The 18,925-nt window shown below is 38.2% G+C and overlaps 1 protein-coding gene across 2 annotated transcripts in view; it reads left to right on the plus strand.

Moving 5' to 3' along the window:
- The window catches only part of ASZ1 (ankyrin repeat, SAM and basic leucine zipper domain containing 1), a 79,132-nt gene that overhangs the window by 9,700 nt on the left and 50,507 nt on the right, over positions 1 to 18,925 (plus strand). For both annotated transcript variants that reach the window (XM_019958712.2, XM_070787794.1), the window contains 2 exons: positions 880 to 1,002; positions 2,817 to 2,928. In XM_019958712.2, the coding sequence (XP_019814271.2) occupies positions 880 to 1,002; positions 2,817 to 2,928 (235 nt within the window). The remainder of the gene's footprint in view (positions 1 to 879; positions 1,003 to 2,816; positions 2,929 to 18,925) is intronic.

The following is an 18,925-nucleotide window of genomic DNA, read 5'->3' on the forward strand; positions in this document are numbered from 1 at the left end:
ATCACAAAGTACAGTCTACATTTCTTAACAGAGCTTTCATAATCAAACCCTAACCTACCTTTTTAGCCTCATATTTGGCCAGTAACCCATGGTTAAATTCTGCATTCAGAAGGAAGTTAAGAGAGTTTTAATAAGGAGTATTTTTGATATTTGCCACCATAGACATGTGTGATAATATTCTAACTAAAAAGACATGTATACATCTGTGAAACTTCCCAACTGCCCTAGAAAGGAAAAGGTAGCATGTAAAAACTTGTCCTAATATAGATAACATATTGTATGAAAAAAAGCCTTCCTGGTAGCTCAGTGGTAAAGAATCCACCCACTAATGCAGGAGATGTGGGAGACGTGGGTTCAATCTCTGGTCAGGAAGATCCCCTGCAGAAGGAAATGGCAACTCACTCCATATTCTTTCCTGGAAAATCCCACGGACAGAGGACCCTGGCAGGCTACAGTCTATGGGGTTGCAAAGAGTCAGAAACCACTGAGCAGCTGAACAACAAATATATGAAAAATATATATCTGACAGATCCAGTCTCTTGAAATATAGTGACATGGAAGTGAACTATCGCGAAAGTGAAGTTAGCTATTTTATTATTGGAGAAGGCAATGGCAACCCACTCTAGTACTCTTGCCTGGAGAATCCCATGGACGGAGGAGCCTGGTAGGCTACAGTCCATGGGGTTGCTAAGAGTCGGACATGACTGATTCACATATAATTATTTTCTATTTTTCTTAAGCCATTACTACCAAGAAATGCCCTTCCATTGTGAAGTACATGGTGTATGTCACTGTGTGCAGTGCTTTTAACATATTAATGTGACATGGATTTGTTTGTTTTGGTGAAGGACTTTTAAAAGCTTGTTTCTGTGTTAACAGGCATCAGTGTAGATACCAGCTTTCAGTATGGTTGGACTTCCCTTATGTATGCTGCTAGTGTTTCCAATGTAGAACTGGTTCGGGTCCTTCTGGACAGAGGTGCTAATGCAAGCTTTGATAAGGGTAAGATGTTTTAAATATTTAAAATATGTGAACATTTACTTTGTATACTTCTCTATTTAGAAACCAAATTACATTCTCTTTGGGGTAGTGATAAATACTTTTTCCATGCTCTATTTTCATATATTCACTTCAAATTAAAACTTGGCTCTTAAAAAATCATAATAAGGGTAAAATGAGGTAACTGATTATTTTTACTGTGATTTTCTTGATCCCCAAGCAACTATTATGCAAAGTGAAAGAAACTTAAAGGAGTTTTTAAAAAATATCTTCCTGTTAGTTACATAAACAGAAAACCAAATTAGAAACCATAGATATTTTGAAAAACCCTTCCAAAGAGGTAGATTCCATTTATATTACCATTATAACTGATTATGTTATTAATATGTACCTTTAAAATCTGTGCTAGAGAGTTTTGGTTATTTTTATGGTAAAACACAGTGAAAGAAAACATTGAAAAACTGGTAATTTAGTGGAAAATTGCTTGAAAATCAGTCTTTTGAATTTAGAACTCAATTCTGAGTTATATCATTTAAAAATTGTTTAAAAGATAATTATTAAGTCCATTTCTTTGTTATTAAATAATTTCTATTTATTATTGCTTTGAATAAGAGTATATGTGCAAATCCTATTTGATTATATTGAATAACTATTTTTACATGTTTACAATAGACAGATTTACTTTTTAATTCAGATATAGTTTTCATATTAACTTTGTACTGCATTTGATATTTGTAAGATCATTTCTATTCTGTTTTCTCATATATATATTTTATATAATTTCATGTCTTAGCAATAGTTCTATGTTTAATCTGTTGCTGTGGTAGGTTTTTCTTTTTATTATGTCATTTAAAATATCACTAAATGAAAGCTATACTTAAATTTTTGAAACTGTAAAATGTTCTGCCCAAAAAATTGATCAGTAGTTTTCTTTCTTTGCTTTTTGTAAACAGAGAATACCTTACAGTTATAAAACATATTTTGCCCAGCATGTCTTCATAAATTATTTTGTGTATCTCACAGGCCCACTCAGGTAGAGGGCAGACATTAGCTTCTCAACTGTAAGTTAAATCTACTAAGAGACTAAGATATCACTGGAGTCATAGTTTATCAGTGACAGAACTGGGACCAGAATCTAGATTTCTATGTTTGGTCAATAATGAACCACAAATATAAACCATGGCTGGCATGACTTAGTTTAAGTTCCCCAGTTCTTACTTGAGAATTATTTTTTGTCTTTTAATTAACCCTGATCTCCACTGATGCCATAGGAGGCAACGGAAGAAGAGTTTTAGGAAATGGAATGAGCTGAGAGAGACCAAGTACGCAAGGACTAAAAAGAAACCAATAGGTGTAGCAGTTAGGACATCTTCAGTAGGAGGGTTTGGGCGTAAGCCAGATATCAGTGAGTTGTTAAATGAGTGAGAAGAAAAGAAGTGAAATCAGAGAATATCAGTCATTGTTTTTTATCCATGTGTTCAAGGCAAATTTTAATCAAGCAAAAACTGTTCAGTTCCAGGTGGTAAATCTGCACAGAGCCCATGCTCTGAACCACTTTCCTATCCTCTTGAAGAAATGAGAATAGGGAAAGGAAATTAATAAATGAATTGTAAATATACTTTGGAAATTGTTCATCACTCATCTCATTTTCAGGTGAAGGAATACAAAATTACCTATTAAGAACAAGAGATTTGGGAATAAGTTACAGAAGTTTAAGAATGCAATAAATATTTAGAATGTTTTGAATGATAAAAGAAGTCAGCTAGTTACAATTTCTGATGTGTGTGGGGTTTTCCTCACTTTTCCTTTCATTATAGATAAGCAAACTGTTTTGATTACTGCATGTTCTGCTCGTGGCTCAGAGGAAAAGATCTTGAAGTGTATAGAGCTACTACTTTCAAGAAATGCTGATCCAAATGTCGCTTGTAGGTAAGAATCTTACTGTTTGTTCAAAAATGATGAAGATGTACTTTTCTTTGATTATTAGTCTTTTCTTTGTTAAACATTTGACAGCATGATTTTTTAAAAATCATAACCAATGTGTGTTTACTTGGCCATATAACTGATGAATGAAAATAGGTCATAAGTTCATGATTCCAATTGTATAAGTGTGTCAAAGGACAGGTATATCATCAAAAGTAGTCTTTCCTATTTTAATTTTAGAAGAATGTCCTAAGAAGTTGAAGTGAGCGGAAGAAAGACAATTATTAACTGTATCACTTTCCTTTGAATTACACACTCAAAAGAATATGATAATTGAGCTATAATAGTAAAGCCTCTTCGGAGAAGGCGATGGCACCCCACTCCAGTACTCTTGCCTGGAAAATCCATGGACAGAGGAGCCTGGTAGGCTGTAGTCCATGGGGTCGCTAAAAGTCGGACACGACTGAGCAACTTCACTTTCACTTTTCACTTTCATGCATTGGAGAAGGAAATGGCAACCCACTCCAGTGTTCTTGCCTGGAGAATCCCAGGGACGGCGGAGCCTGGTGGGCTGCCGTCTACGGGGTCTCACAGAGTTGGACACGACTGACACGACTTAGCAGCAGCGGTAGTAAAGCCTCTTAGCATTCTCTTTATAAACACTTATCAACAGAAGTCTGTTTCAGTGTGTAAAGTAGCATAGAAGCCCTTTTGTATTCTGTAGATATAATGAAAATGACAGAGTCTTAGTCTGTATATAATATGAAAAAAAGAAAAAGAGAATTTTACCTGTATTACAGACAGGAAGATAATTCTAGATCTTAAAATGGAAGTGATTCACTAGTCAAATGTACCACTTGGTTCTAATTGCACTAAAGGTGAAGAGAAGAATAAAAATTAGGACAAAACTATTGAGTTCCCTTTGTTGTTCAGTCACTCAGTCCTGTTGGTTTGCAACCCCATGAATTGTAGCATGCCAGGCTTCCCTATCTTTCACCATCTCCTGGAGTTTGCTCAGACTCATATCCATTGAGCCAGTGATGCTGTCCAAGCATCTTATCCTCTGTTGGCCCCTTCTCCTCCTGACTTCAATCATTCCCAGTATCAGAGTTAGCTCTGCGCATCAGGTGGCCACAGTATTAGAGCTTCAGCTTCAGCCTCAGTCCTTCCAATGAATAGTCACGGTTGATTTCGTTTAGGATTGACTGCTTTGATCTCCTTGCAGTTCAAAGGACTCTCAAGTCTTCCCTAGCACCACAGTTCGAAGGCATCAGTTCTTCGGTGCTCAGCCTTCTTTATTATCCAGCTCTCATGTCCATACATGACTACTAGAAAAACCATAACTTTGACCAATATGGACCTTTGTCAGGAAGTAATGTCTCTGCTTTTTAATATGCTATGTAGATTTGTCATTGCTTTTCTTCAGAGGAGCAAGCAAGTCTTTAATTTCATGACTAGTAACTGTTAACACTGATTTTGGAGCCCAAGAAAATAGTCAGCTACTGTTTCCATTGTTTCCCTGTCTATTTGCCATGAAGTGATGGGACCAGATGCCATGATCTTAGTTTTCTAAATGTTGAGTTTTAAGCCAGCTCTTTCATGCTCCTCTTTCACCTTCATCAAGAGGCTCTTTAGTTCCTCTTCGCTTTCTGCCATAAGGGTGGTATCATCTGCATATCTGAGCTTATTGATATTTCTCCCAGCATTCTTGATTCCAGCTGGTGTTTCATCCAGCCCAGCATTTCTCATAATGTACTCTGCATATAAGTTAAATAAGCAGGGTGACAATATACAGCCTTGATGTACTTCTTTCCCAATTTGGAACCAGTCTGTTGTTACCATGTCCGGTTCTAACTGTTGCTTCTTGACCTACATACAGATTTCTCAGGAGGCAAGTCAGGTGGTCTGGTATTCTCACTTCTATAAGAATCCTCCACAGTTTGTTATGATCTACATAGTCAAAGGCTTTAGCATATTCAATGAAGCAGAAGTAGATGTTTTTCTGGAATTCTCTAGCTTTTTCTGTGATCCAGCAGATGTTTGTAATTTGACCTCTGGTTCCTCTGTCTTTTCTAAATCCTGCTTGTTGCTTTTCTAAATCCTACTATTGAAGCCTAGCTTGAAGGATTTTGAGTATTATTACTTTGCTAGCATGTGAAATGAGCTCAGTTGTACAGTAGTTTGAACATTCTTTGGCATTGCCCTTCTTTGGTACTGGAATGAAAACTGACCTTTTCCAGTCCTGTGACCATGGCAAAGTTTTGCTGGAATTTTGAGTGGAGCACTTTCATAGCATCATCTTTAAGAATTGCTCAGCTGGAATTCTATCACCTCCACTCTCTTTGTTCATAGTGATGTATCCTAAGGCCCACATGACTTCACACTCCAGGATGTCTGGCAGTGGGTCAGTGATAACCACTTTACCATCGTGGTTATCCAGGTCATTAAGATCTTTTTTTGTATAGTTCTATCTATTCTTGTCACCTCTTCTTAATATCTTCTGCTTCTGTTAGGTCCTTAGTGTTTCTGTCCTTTATTTTGCCCATCTTTACATGGAATATTCCCTTTGTATCTCTAATTTTCTTGAAGAGATCTCTACTCTTTCCCATTCTATTGTCTTCCTCTATTTCTTTGCATTGTTCACTTAAAAGGATTTCTTATCTCTCCTTGCCGTTGTCTGGAACTCTGCATTCAGATTGGTATATCTTTCCTTTTCTCCTTTGCTTTTTGCTTCTCTTCTTTTCTCAGCTATTTGTAAGGCCTCCTCAGACAACCATTTTGTCTTTTTGTATTTATTTTTCTTGGGGATGGTTTTGATCACTGCCTCCTGTACACTGTCATGAACCTCTGTCCATAGTTCTTCAGGTACTCTGTCTATCATATCTAATCCCTTGAATCTATTTGTCACTTCCACTGTATAATCATAAGGGATTTGATTTAGGTCATACCTGAATGGCCTTGTGGTTTTCCCTACTTTCTTCAATTTAAGTCTGAATTTTGTAATAAGAAGTTCATGATCTGAGCCACAGTCATGTCCCAGTCTTGTTTTTGCTGGCTGCATAGAGCTTCTCCATCTTCGGCTACAAGGAATATAATGAGTCTGATTTTGGTATTGACAACTGGTGATGTCCACATGTACAGTTGTCTGTTGTGATGTTGGAAGAGGGTATGTGCTATGACTTGGGGGTTCTCTTGCTAAAACTCTGTTAGGCTTTCCCCTGCTTCATTTTGTACTCCAAGCCCAAACTTGCCTTGTTTCTCTAGGTATGTCTTGACATCCTGCTTTTGCATTTCAGATGATGAAAAGGACATCATCTTTTTGTGTGTTTTTGTTGTTAATTCTAGAAGGTCCTGTAAGTCTTCATAGGACCATTCAACTTTAGCTCTTTCACCATTAGTGGTTGGGGCATAGACTTGAATTACCGTGATGTTGAATGATTTGCCTTGGAAACTAACCAGGATCATTCTGTTGTTTTTGAGCTTGTACCCATGTACTGCATTTCGAACTCTCTTGTTGACTGTGAGGGCTACTCCATTTCTTCTCAGGGATTCTTGCCCACAGTAGTAGATATAATGATCATCTGAATTAAATTTGCCCATTCCAGTCCATTTTAGTTCACTGATTCCTAAAAGGTCGATGTTCACTCTTGCCATCTCCTGTTTGACCACTTCCAATTTATCTTGATTCATGGACCTAACATTCCAGGTTCTTATGTAGTGTTCTTTATAGCATCAGACTTGACTTTCACCATCAGACACATCCACAGCTGAGCGTTGTTTCCACTTTGGCTCAGCCTCTTCATTCCTTCTGGAGCTATTTCTCTGCTTTTCTCCAGTAGCATATTAGACACCTTCCAACCTGGGGAGCTCATCTCTCAATGTCATGTCTTTTTGCCTTTTCATACTGTTCATGCAGTTCTCAAGGCAACAAGGCTGAAGTGGTTTGTCATTGCCTTCGCCAGTGGACCACATTTTGTCGGAACTCTCCACCATGACCCATCCATCTTGGGTGGCCCTAAACAGCACGACTCATAGTTTCATTGAGTTGGGCAAGGTTGTGGTCCGTGTGATCATTTGGTTATATTTCTGTGATTGTGGTTTTCTGTCTGCCCTCTTATGGATGAGGATAAGAGGCTTCTGCAAGCTTCCTATTGGGAGGGACTGGCTGTGGGGAAAACTGGGTCTTGTTCTGGTGGGCAGAGCCATGCTCAGTAACTCTTTGATCCAATTCTCTGCTGATGGGTGTAGGGCTGTATTCCTTCCCTGTAGTTGAGGCCAAACTATGGTAGGGGTAATGGCGATAATGGCAACATCCTTCAAGAAGACTTTTGCCAGCACGTCCGGCCTCCTTGGACTACTGTAGTCAGTATCCTGACCCTGCGGTAGGCCCCTGTCAACTCACACCTCTGCCAGAGACTCTCAAGCACACACAGACAAGACTGGCTCAGTCTTCTTTAGGGGTCACTGCTCCTTTCTCCTGAGTCTTGGTGTGCACAAGATTTTGTTTGTGCCCCTCAAGAGTCTGTTTCCCCAGTCCTTTGGAAGTTCTGTAATCAAATCTTGCTGACCTCCAAAGTCAGATTCCCTGGGGATACTCAGTCCCTTTGATGGGAAAGGGACTTCCCAGGTTGGGAGATCTGTTGTGGGGCCTAGAACTTTTGCAGCAGTGTGAGAACTTTGTTCTCCAGTTTGTGAGTTGCCTGCTCGGCAGCTCTATAGTGGGGTTAATGGTGCTGTCCTCCAAGAGGCTATATAAGCCATGCCTCCTAGGACTGCTGTTGCCAGAGCCTCTGTCCCCACGGCAGGCCACTGCTGATTCACATCTCCACAGAAGACCCTCAAACACTTAAAGGTAGATCTGGCTCAGTCTCCTGTGGGGGTCACTGCTCTTTTCCTTTGCCCTGGTGCACACAGGGTTTTGCTTGTGCCCGCCAAGGGTCTCTGGCGGGTATGCGGTTTGATTTAAATGCAATTGCATCCCTCCAGCCATTTTGTTGTGGCTTCTCCTTTGCCCTTGGTTGTGGCGTATCTTCTTTTTGGTGGGTTCCAACATTCGCCTGTCCATAGTTGTTCAGTAGCTAGTTGCAATTTTGGTGTTGCAGAAGATGAGCACTCATCTTATATGCTGCTGCTAAGTCACTTCAGTCGTGTCCGACTCTGTGCGACCCCATAGACGGCAGCCTACCAGGCTCCCCCGTCCCTGGGATTCTCCAGGCAAGAACACTGGAGTGGGTTGCCATTTCTTTCTCCAATGCATGAAAGTGAAAAGTGAAAGTGAAGTTGCTCAGTTGTGTCCGACCCTCAGCGACCCCATGCACTGCAGCCTACTAGGCCCCCCGTCCATGGGATTTTCCCAGCGAGAGTACTGGAGTGGGGTGCCATTGCCTTCTCCAACTCGTCCTATATATATTGATGTTATTTTAATCTTAGCCATTTGCCAAATTGCTTTCTTTCACCTACTTTCTGTCATTTTGCCTTAAATTTAATTAGAGGTCTTGCTGAATGGTACTGAGGAAATTCTGTAATAGTTTATAAAGTTTTTTTATTGTGTGTAATTTACATAAATGTGAAAAAATTCAGATTTTCAGTGTGCAGTTGAATCAGTTCTGAAAAATACATGTTCATATAACTCACATCTTAACAAAGAATATTTTAGTCATCCCAGAAAGTTCCTCATGCCCCTCCCCAGTGCTGTACAACTTACTTCTATGACTATAAACTATTTTTTGCTATTCTAAAATGTTACATAAATATAATTATACAGAATTTTTTCACTCAGGATAATGTTTTAAAGATTCATCCAAGTTGTGTATGTCAAAAATTTGTTACTTTTTATTGCTGAGTAGTATTCTATTGTATAGAGATTCTGTACTAATAAGAGTAGGACACAGTCTTCTTGGCCTCACAAAATGGCTGACCCAGTCAGGCAGAAAGTTGATTTGCTTGGAAATTGAAAGAAAATACAGAATAGTGTATTTGAAAGATCGTGAAATTGTTAGAATACTTCAATAGGCAGAATTGACAGCATATTACGGCTTGCTCTGTGCTTAGGCTGCATGAGTGCTGACAACATAATGCATGATTCTGTATCCCTAGCAGCTCCTGGTATTCGGTCCAAGTACCTGTAGCCATCCCTTAGCTTCTCTTCCACAGTGTTCTTCATGTCACTCCTTTCTTGAACTTGCTCCAGATTCCTGTGTCTTTTCCTCTAAAGTTTCCATAAAGTTATTAAGTCCTACTTGTCCCCCTCCTTTTTTTAATTTAAAAATTGTGGTAAAACATTTATAACATGAAATTTGCTGTTTTAACCATTTTTTATGTGTACAGGTTAGTGTTTTTTTGACTAAACATTTGCTCGAGGCACCCAACACTTGGAGTCTTTTTGAGCAATGCCTGCTTTTCTGACTTGAGTTCTGAGTTAAGCTAAATAGAGATGAGCGTTTTGTCAGTTCTTCAGATAGCTGTGACTGTCTGCTTCGTTGTTCTACCTGCTGAATGCGTATTGGTGTTTGTTGTTTGATTTGGGTATGTGTGCTGCACATCAATATCGCTGCTGCTGCTGCTGCTGCTAAGTCACTTCAGTCGTGTCCAACTCTGTGCGACCCCATAGATGGCAGCCCACCAGGCTCCCCCGTCCCTGGGATTCTCCAGGCAAGAACACTGGAGTGGGTTGCCATTTCCTTCTCCAGTGCATGAAAGTGAAAAGTGAAAGTGAAGTCGCTCAGTCATGTCCGACTCTTAGCGACCCCATGGACTGCAGCCCACCAGGCTTCTCTGTCCATGGGGTTTTCCAGGCAAGAGTATTGGAGTAGGTTGCCATTGCCTTCTCCGATCAATATCACTAATCGCTCTTATATAATTTTCAACATTTATTTTACTTCCTTAGCTGTTCTGGTTCATTATTATGGTAAACACTTAATAATATTCAAATTTGTTAGATAAATATTATTTAAAAGAGCAACTTTTATCTGCTTTGAAGTTTTATATTGTTTCCAAACTTTGTGTGTAGACTTTCAAATCAGCTAATACATTTGATTTCTAGGTGTCCATGTATTTTGGCAGAATTTTGGTAGTTTCTTCTAATGTTTCTCTGTTTCATCTTGAAAATGGCTAATGAAAAAAATCATTAATTTAATGTGGTAGGTATCTATCAATAAGACATCTCCATCTGCCATTTCAAGCATTATTATGAAAAGCTTCTAAATTTGGGGTTGGTGCCGCAGTTCTGAAGAAGTCTCATCCGTTGTCACTTTAGGTATTACTGGTGCCCTTTTCTTTTCTCTTTTTGGGTCTCTGATTGTATACCTGTTAGACCTTTCTCACTGTATCCTCAATGCCTGTCTTTATTTTCCATCGTCTTGTTTCACTGTGCAACATTCTGGATAATAGTGTCCAGTCTGCCTTCTAGCTCACTGAATCTCATTTCACTTCCTTCTAATTTATTGTTAAACTCCTCAATTGGTTCATAATTTCAGTTAGTTTTTTTATTTCTAGAAATTCCATTTGATTCTTTTTAAAATTGACAGCATTATAAGGAAGTTATAAAGTATTATAAATAAGTTTATGACTTCTTGTTCGCTGAAAATATTTTCAAGCTCCAAATAAAACTTTAATATGGTAAACATATAGTCTAGATGTAACAATTACAGTATCTGAGATCTTTGTGGGTTTGTCTTTGTTTACAATAGTTTCTTATACTCCTCACTCATGACTAGGTGGTAGTCGTTAGATTTTAAAACTTGTTGGAATAATATGAGGCCTCGGATGATCCATCAGAGATTTTGTATATTTCTAAAGATGCCTGGGGCACTTATCACTCCAGGACTCATGTAATCTAAGTTCAGGAGTTGAAGCTTCCTGGAGAATTTTGGTGATGTAAGTTAAACCTAAACCTAAACACCTTGTTTATTTCTGGTTCACCCTTACCCTAAATATACTTAGAGGCCCGGTGTCTTCATTATGGTGTAATAAATTTCCAATTTTGCTTAGGTGCAGTGCTTTGAATTGTGTTCATCAGGAAGTTTGAAGCTGCCGAAGCCACAGCTCAATTTCCCATTGGGTTCTCAGTTCAGTTCAGTCACTCAGTCATGTCCAACTCTTTGTTACCCCATGGACTACCGCACGCCAGGCCTCCCTGTCCATTACCAACTCCCAGAGTTTACTCAAACTCATGTCCATTGAGTTGGTGATGTCATCCAACCATCTTATCCTCTGTCATCTCCATTTCCTTCTGCCTCCAATCTTTCCCAGCATTAGGATTTTTTCAAATGGTCAGCTCTGCGCATCAGGTGGCCAAAGTATTGGAGTTTCAGCTTCAACATCAGTCCTTCCAATGAATATTCAGGACTAATTTCATTTAAAATGGACTGGTTGGATTTCCTTGCAATCCAAGGGACTCTCAAGAGTCTTCTCCAACACCACAGTTCAAAAGCATCAATTCTTCTGCGTTCAGCTTTCTTTATAGTCCAACTCTCACATCCATTCATGATTACTGGAAAAACCGTAGCTTTGACTAGACGGACTTTTGTTGAAAAGTAATGTCTCTGCTTTTTAATATTCTGTCTAGGTTGGTCAAAACTTTCCTTCCAAGGAGTAAGCGTCTTTCAATTTCATGGCTGCAGTCACCATCTGCAGTGATTTTGGAGCCCCCAAAAATAAAGCATGCCACTGTCTTCACTGTTTTCCCATCTATTTGCCATGAAGTGATGGGACCGGATGCCATGATCTTAGTTTTCTGAATGTTGAGTTTTAAGCCAACTTTTTCACTCTCCTCTTTCACTTTCATCAAGAGGCTCTTTAGTTCTTCTTCACTTTCTCCCATAAGGGTGGTGTCATCTGCATATCTGAGGTTATTGATATTTCTCCAGGTATTCTTGAGTCCAGGTGGTACTTCATCCAGCCCAATGTTTCTCATGATGTACTCTGCATATAAGTTAAATAAGCAGGGTGACAATATACAGCTTTGACGTACTCCTTTCCCAATTTGGAACCAGTATGTTGTTCCATGTCCAGTTCTTACTGTTGCTTCCTGACCTGCGTACAGATTTCTCAAGAGTCAGGTTAGGTGGCCTGGTATTCCCATCTCTTTGAGAATTTTCCACAGTTTGTTGTCACCCACATAGTCAAAGGCTTTGGCATAGTCAATAAAGCAGAAATAGATGTTTTTCTGGAACTCTCTTGCTTTTTCAGTAATCCAGCGGATGTTGGCGATTTGATCTCTGGTTCCTCTCCCTTTTCGAAAACCAGCTTGAACATCTGGAAGTTCACAGTTCATGTATTGTTGAAGCCTGGCTTGGAGAATTTGAGCATCACTTTACTAGCATGTGAGAGGAATGAAACTGTATGGTAGTTTGAGTATTCTTTGGCATTGCCTTTCTTTGGGATTGGAATGAAAACTGACCTTTTCCAGTCCTGTGGCCTCTGCTGAGTTTTCCAAATTTGCTGTCATATTGAGTGCAGCGCTTTCACAGCATCACCTTTCAGGATTTGGAATAGCTCAACTGGAACTCCACCACCTCCACTAGCTTTGTTCGTAGTGATGCTTTCTAAGGCACACTTGACTTCACATTCGAGGATGTCTGGCTCTAGTTGCGTGATCACACCATCGTGATTATTTAGGTCGTGAAGATCTTTTTTGTATAGTTCTTTTGTGTATTCTTGCCACCTCTTCTTAATATCTTCTGCTTCTGTTAAGTCCATGCCATTTCTGGCCTTTATTGAGCCCATCTTTGCATGAAATGTTCCCTTAGTTCAGTCGCTCAGTTGTGTCCAACTCTTTGTGACCCCATGGACTGCAGCACACCAGGCCTCCCTGTCATCATCAACTCCTGGAGCTTACCCAGACTCATGTCCTTTGAGTCAGTGATGCCATCCAACCATCTCAGTGCTGTTGTCCCCTTCTCCTTCCACCTTCAATCTTTCCCAGCATCAGGGTCTTTTCCAATGTGTCAGCTCTTCACATCAGGTGGCCAAAGTATTGGAGTTTCAGCTTTAACATCTGTCCTTCCAATGAACACCCAGGACTGATCTCCCCTAGGATGGACTGGTTGGATCTCCTTGCAGTCCAAGGGACTCTCAAGAGTCTTCTCCAACACCACAGTTCAAAAGCATCAATTCTTCAGCACTCAGCTTTCTTCACAGTCCAACTCTCACATCCATACATTCCATACATGACCACTGGAAAAACCATAGCCTTGACTGGACGGACCTTTGTTGGCAAAGTAATGTCTCTGCTTTTTAATATGCTATCTAGGTTGGTCATAACTTTCCTTCCAAGGAACAAGCATCTTTCAATTTCATGGCTGCAGTCACCATCTGCAGTGATTTTGGAGCCCCTAAAAACAAAGTCAGCCAGTGTTTGCCCATCTATTTGCCATGAAGTGATGGGACCAGATGCCATGATCTTCGTTTTCTGAATGTTGAGCTTTAAGCCAACTTTTTCACTCTCCTCTTTCACTTTCATCAAGAGGCTCTTTACTTCTTCTTCATCTTCTGCCATAAGGGTGGTGTCATCTGCATATGTTCCCTTGGTATCTCTAATTTTCTTGAAGAGATCTCTAGTCTTTCCCATTCTGTTGTTTTCCTCTATTTCTTTGCACTGATCACTGATGAAGGCTTTCTTTTCTCTCCTTGCTGTTCTTCTAAACTCTGCATTCAAATTGGTATATCTTTCCTTTTCTCCTTTGCTTTTCACTTCTCTTCTCACTGCAATTTGTAAGGCCTCCTCACACAGCCATTTTGCTTTTTTGCATTTCTTTTTCTTGGGAATGGTCTTGATTCCTGTGTCCTGTACAATGTCATGAACCTCTGTCCATAGTTCTTCAGGCACTCTGTCTGTCAAATCTAATCCTTAGAATCTATTTCTCAGTTCCACTGTATAATTGTAAGGGATTTGATTTAGGTCATACCTGAATGATCTAGTGATTTTCCCTACTTTATTCAATTTAAGTCTGATTTTGCCAATAAGGAATTCATGATCTAAGCCATGAATACAGCTCCCAGTATTGTTTTTGCTAACTGTATAGAGCTTCCCCATCTTTGGCTGCAAAGAATATAATCAGTCGGATTTCAATGTTGACCGTCCGGTGATATCCAGGTGTAGAGTCTTCTCTTGTGTTGTTGGAAGAGGGTGTTTGCCAAGACCAGTGCTTATGAACTGGCAAATGCCCTCAAGGCAAAAGCTAACTGTGAATGCTGAGTTTATTTACCTCTATATTTTGCCATATAGATTTTGGTTCAGTAGTTCTTTGATATTGTATTAGTTCTTCAGTCTTTAAGAAATTAAAAAAAAAAACTAGCTATTTTTAAAGGATTTCGGTTTTGATCCAAATTTAGCTTGCAATTACTGGAAGCAGAAACCAGCATCTTCTTGATTTTTTAATTGATTTTTATTTATGTATCTTACTTTATCAAATCTTGTTGAAAACAGTATTGATTTATTATTTAATAATCAGCTAAATGTGAGTACATATAGATCTACCTTGATCTTTTATTAGTTTTTCTTAGTTTTAAAAATTCATTTTATTTTCTATCCTGTAGGACTAATGGAAAAAAAACCTGACAACTTGAAATCCATTTTTAAATTAATACAAATTATGCTTTATATTTCTCTTGGATCTTGCCACACAATACTTAGTATACTATGTCTAGCAAATACGATAATTTTTAATACTGATTTACTTGGGGTTTTATAATTTGTTTCTGGGTTAGGCTTTTTAATTTTGTTTTTAAATGAAACATTTATTCATTGCTTCCTGTGTAGTATGCACTGTGTCATTTGCTCTTAAATTTGTTGTCTAATGTAATCCTTACTGCTCAGTGGTAGATAGTATCCATTATTTTTATAGAACAGAAAGTTTGTAATCAAATGTTTGAGCCTTTGACTGTAGCAAAGGTTTGGTAAGGAAATTTACAAGTTTGATGTGAGTAGGATCCACCATTGGAATGTATTTATATTCCCCATCTTGTCTAGGTTAAGGACTTTTTTGGCTCAACCAGTTTAAACAACATGACTTTTCTAATTGTTGCAAAACACATCTTAAGTTGACTTGTATTTTGGGATATTTTTCCTCTTTCCCTAAATTATTGTAGGTACTTGAATATTTTTACTTGAAAAGTCCACAGATTGCAAAGGAAAATACATGAACAGAAAATATTATCACTTTAATTCAGCAGTATAATCGCTTTTAGCTCTGAAAACAAGGTGTCCTTCAAGTAAATTAATTGGAACTTGGCAGCTGTGCTATAATATGGACTTTATTGTTCCTTATTTTTTAATTTTATGTCTATATTATGACTGTATTTTATGTCTTATTTCCTTATTTTATGTCTATAATGCAGAAACAGATGATATGAAGTATCAAAGTTTTAAAGGTCTGTATGCGACACATAATGAAATTTTAAACACTTCAGTCTAACCTTAAATTTGCAATTGATATTTTTATTGTTTGGGTAATAATAAGCCTTTAAAAATATAATTAACATTTCTGTTTTTAGAAATTGTATTTTCCCCCTAGTTTGCTAAAACATTTTCTTATATTAGAAAAAAAAAAAAGAAGATATATTTTCTTTACATTCAGAAGGCAACTTTTCTGGCAGAGGAGTTTATTATATTCACAGTGCTTAGTCATGAGATAAGGGTTTCGTAAAATGATGTGGCATTTTCATTTCAGTAGATGTTTTATTACCATTGATAAGACTGCACACAGGAACCAATGTCCAAGGTTTTGACGTAATCATTTGTGTGATTGTTAACTTGTTGAATGTTATTGCCGGTAGAGGAAATACTCTGGGAAAAATGTTACAGTTACATTTTATCACAATATAAATTTGGTTGTAAACGTCACTGGAGCAGTTTGGTGGATGGAGGTGTAATTTTAGATTAAAATATTAACTTGTTTTCTAGTTGTAAGTAATGATGTGACATATTTTTGCTCTGAAAGCATAGACTGCTGCTGCTAAGTCGCTTCAGTCGTGTCCAACTCTGTGCGACCCCATAGACAGCAGCCCACCAGGCTCCCCCGTCCCTGGGATTCTCCAGGCAAGAACACTGGAGTGGGTTGCCATTGCCTTCTCCAATGCATGAAAGTGAAAAGTGAAAGTGAAGTTGCTCAGTCGTCTCTGACTTTTAGCGACCCCATGGACTGCAGCCTACCAGGCTCCTCCATCCATGGGATTTTCCAGGCAAGAGTACTGGAGCGGGGTGCCACTGCCCTCACAAAAATATTTTCAGAAAAAAAAATTTTTGATAGCTTATTTAGAAAACATTACCAAAAATTGTTATTTTATGATTTTTTTCTTTTTTCTTTTTTTATAGATTGCCTGTTAACATCTTCTACTTATTTTTTTATTTACCTGTCTTTTCTTTATCTGCATTTAGAACCTGATTTTTGTTATCAATTTCACATGCAAACAGTGACAAATATCTTAGTGTTCCTTGCATATATAAGGTGTAGGATTGATATTGCTATTCATATATGTGTAAATCTGCTTGGTCCTTTTGAAAGCACAGAATGGAGAGGATAAAGGTGAGGAAAGCTAGGTAATGAAAACCCTTGACACTCATCTGTCAAGACACATGCACAGAAACCAAGACTAAAAAAAAAAAACTAGGACAGAAACTGTTCAAATTTTGACTTGACTTTGTGTTATTCATGTCTAGCACAGATGGTAAATTGTGTGCTGGCTGCTAAAGCTCCCACCTGGAAGAGACCCATGTCATTTCATCTGTTTAATTATGGTCATATAGTCATAAAGAGTCAGACACGACTGAGCAACTGAACTGAACTGAACTGAAAGAAGTTCAGTCTTGTTGTGTTCACAAAATAAGAATCAGCAGTATTGAGTGGGCAGCCCTGATGACTTACCATGTTATTCTAAATGTATTTTCTTCATGGCTATAGTAATTGTATTTCCTATTTACTGTATACTTAAAGCAATAGTTAATTCTGAATATTGAACATAAATTTATACCAAGAAAAATATATATTTATCTCAAACTTTTACATTCACTTTTATATATAATTTACTGTTTCTCGGTAATGTTTCTTAGATTTATTTCAGTTTTGGTACTTATCATCCCACTTTAGGGGCAGCTTTGTTGTTGTTTAGTCACTAAGTTATGTCCAACTCTTGTGAGATTGCATGGACTATAGCCCGCCAGGCTTCTCTGTCCATGGGATTTTCCAGGCAAGCATACTGGAGTGGGGCATACTGGAGTGGGTTGCCATTTCCTTCTCAAAGGGATCTTCCCAGCCCAGAAACTGAACCGGGGTCTCCTGCATTGCAGGCAGATTCTTTACCACTGAGCTACCTGGGAAGCCCAGGGGCAACTTAAATAGCCTCCTAATTGGTATTTCTGACTGCACCATTTCTGTGCTTTAGTCAGTCCTATGTGCTGTTACCTGTGGAACACACTTCCTTTTGTCTATTAGGTGAAATCCTAAACTCTCAGTAGTTTGATCTCCCTAATGTCTAACTTTTATTTCATTTATACAATTTCAGTGATATTCTTCAGATACATAATCATTTCTACCTCTTTGTTTTTCCTTTTGTTATTCTTCAGTTTGGAATATCCTCTCCTCCCCTCATGGTGCATTCACATTTTGCTGTCAAGGGCCAAATTAATAGTTTGTTAACGTCCCTATTTTATTACAGCCCACAAGAGTGCTTTTTGTTCATAGGCTATGATTTTGGGTAGGTGATTATCTTGTTCAGCACATTTTTATACATGTCATGTGTTGTTCTCTTCATTCTCGCATCATTTAATATATGAAAGTCTTCATTTTACTGTAAGCTGCTTGACTACTATGGTATTTTTTACTTCCTTCATAATTCTTTCATGTTACATTTATCAAGTTTTTTATTGAATTAGTGTATTTGATATAGAATGGTCATTTATGTATTTATAAAGCTTAACTAAAACATATCATTTGTGAAGTAATTAATATATTAATCCATTTATACTGCAGAAAGTTTGAAGCATGACTTCAAGCCTGAAAATCTTGGTCCAAATAATACCTCAATGACTTGTCCAAGCTAATATGGCTATTAAGTCGCTTGGAAATCTTTGAGGTTCAGTTTCCTCTGTCATTGAGATGATATCTAGCTAATTAGCAAGATGACTATGAGAATTAAAACAAGATAATGAATATGAAAGGACTTAATTAACATGCTGCCATTTGATAGTTCTGATGCTTACCAAATATTTAGTCACTAAGTCTTGTTCAACTCTTCTGTGACCCCGTGGACTATAGCCCACCAGGCTCCTCTGTCCATGGGATTTCCCAGGCAAGAATACTGGAGTGGATTACCATTTCCTTCCCCAGAGTATTTTCTCCACCCAGGGATCAAACCCGTGTCTCCTGCATTACAGGAGGATTCTTTACCACTTAGTCGTCCAGGAACCCTCTTACCAAAAGTTACGTTTACCTAAATTGGGAATACTTCCTGTGTTGTGTTATAAGCACCATGATTTCTAAGATACTCATTTGATTGATTTTAAAACAAATAAGTGTAAGTACTATTTTTCTTTAAACATTTATTCTTTTAATAAAATATACATAAACGTGTTCCTATGTGTTATGATAAAACATTAAAATGATTATTTCAATGTGAAAAAAAAAATCTGGAGTCTTATTGAGATAAAGAAAGAGAAGTTGCTCAGTCATGTCCGACTCTTTGCGACCACATGGACTGATTGAACCCAGGTCTCCCACATTGCAGGCAGACACTTTACCATCTGAGCCACCAGGGAAGCTCAGGGGAGACAGTAAATGAGAGTAGGGGATGTGGAAAGAATGAATGTAAACTGCCTTTCTGGTAGCTAACGAAGAGAGAGAGAAGAGATACAGGATACTGTCTAAATAGGATGTCAAGTATAGTAATGAACTAACTGTTCATTTTAACAGTTAGTCTTTTAACTCTGCTCTGTTTAAAAAAAATGAATTATGTTAATCTGGAGTTTGCCTCACATGCCTCAAAAAGATTACCCAAGTAGTGAATA

This window comes from Bos indicus, chromosome 4, assembly GCF_029378745.1.
Source record: "Bos indicus isolate NIAB-ARS_2022 breed Sahiwal x Tharparkar chromosome 4, NIAB-ARS_B.indTharparkar_mat_pri_1.0, whole genome shotgun sequence".
NCBI lineage: Eukaryota > Metazoa > Chordata > Mammalia > Artiodactyla > Bovidae > Bos > Bos indicus.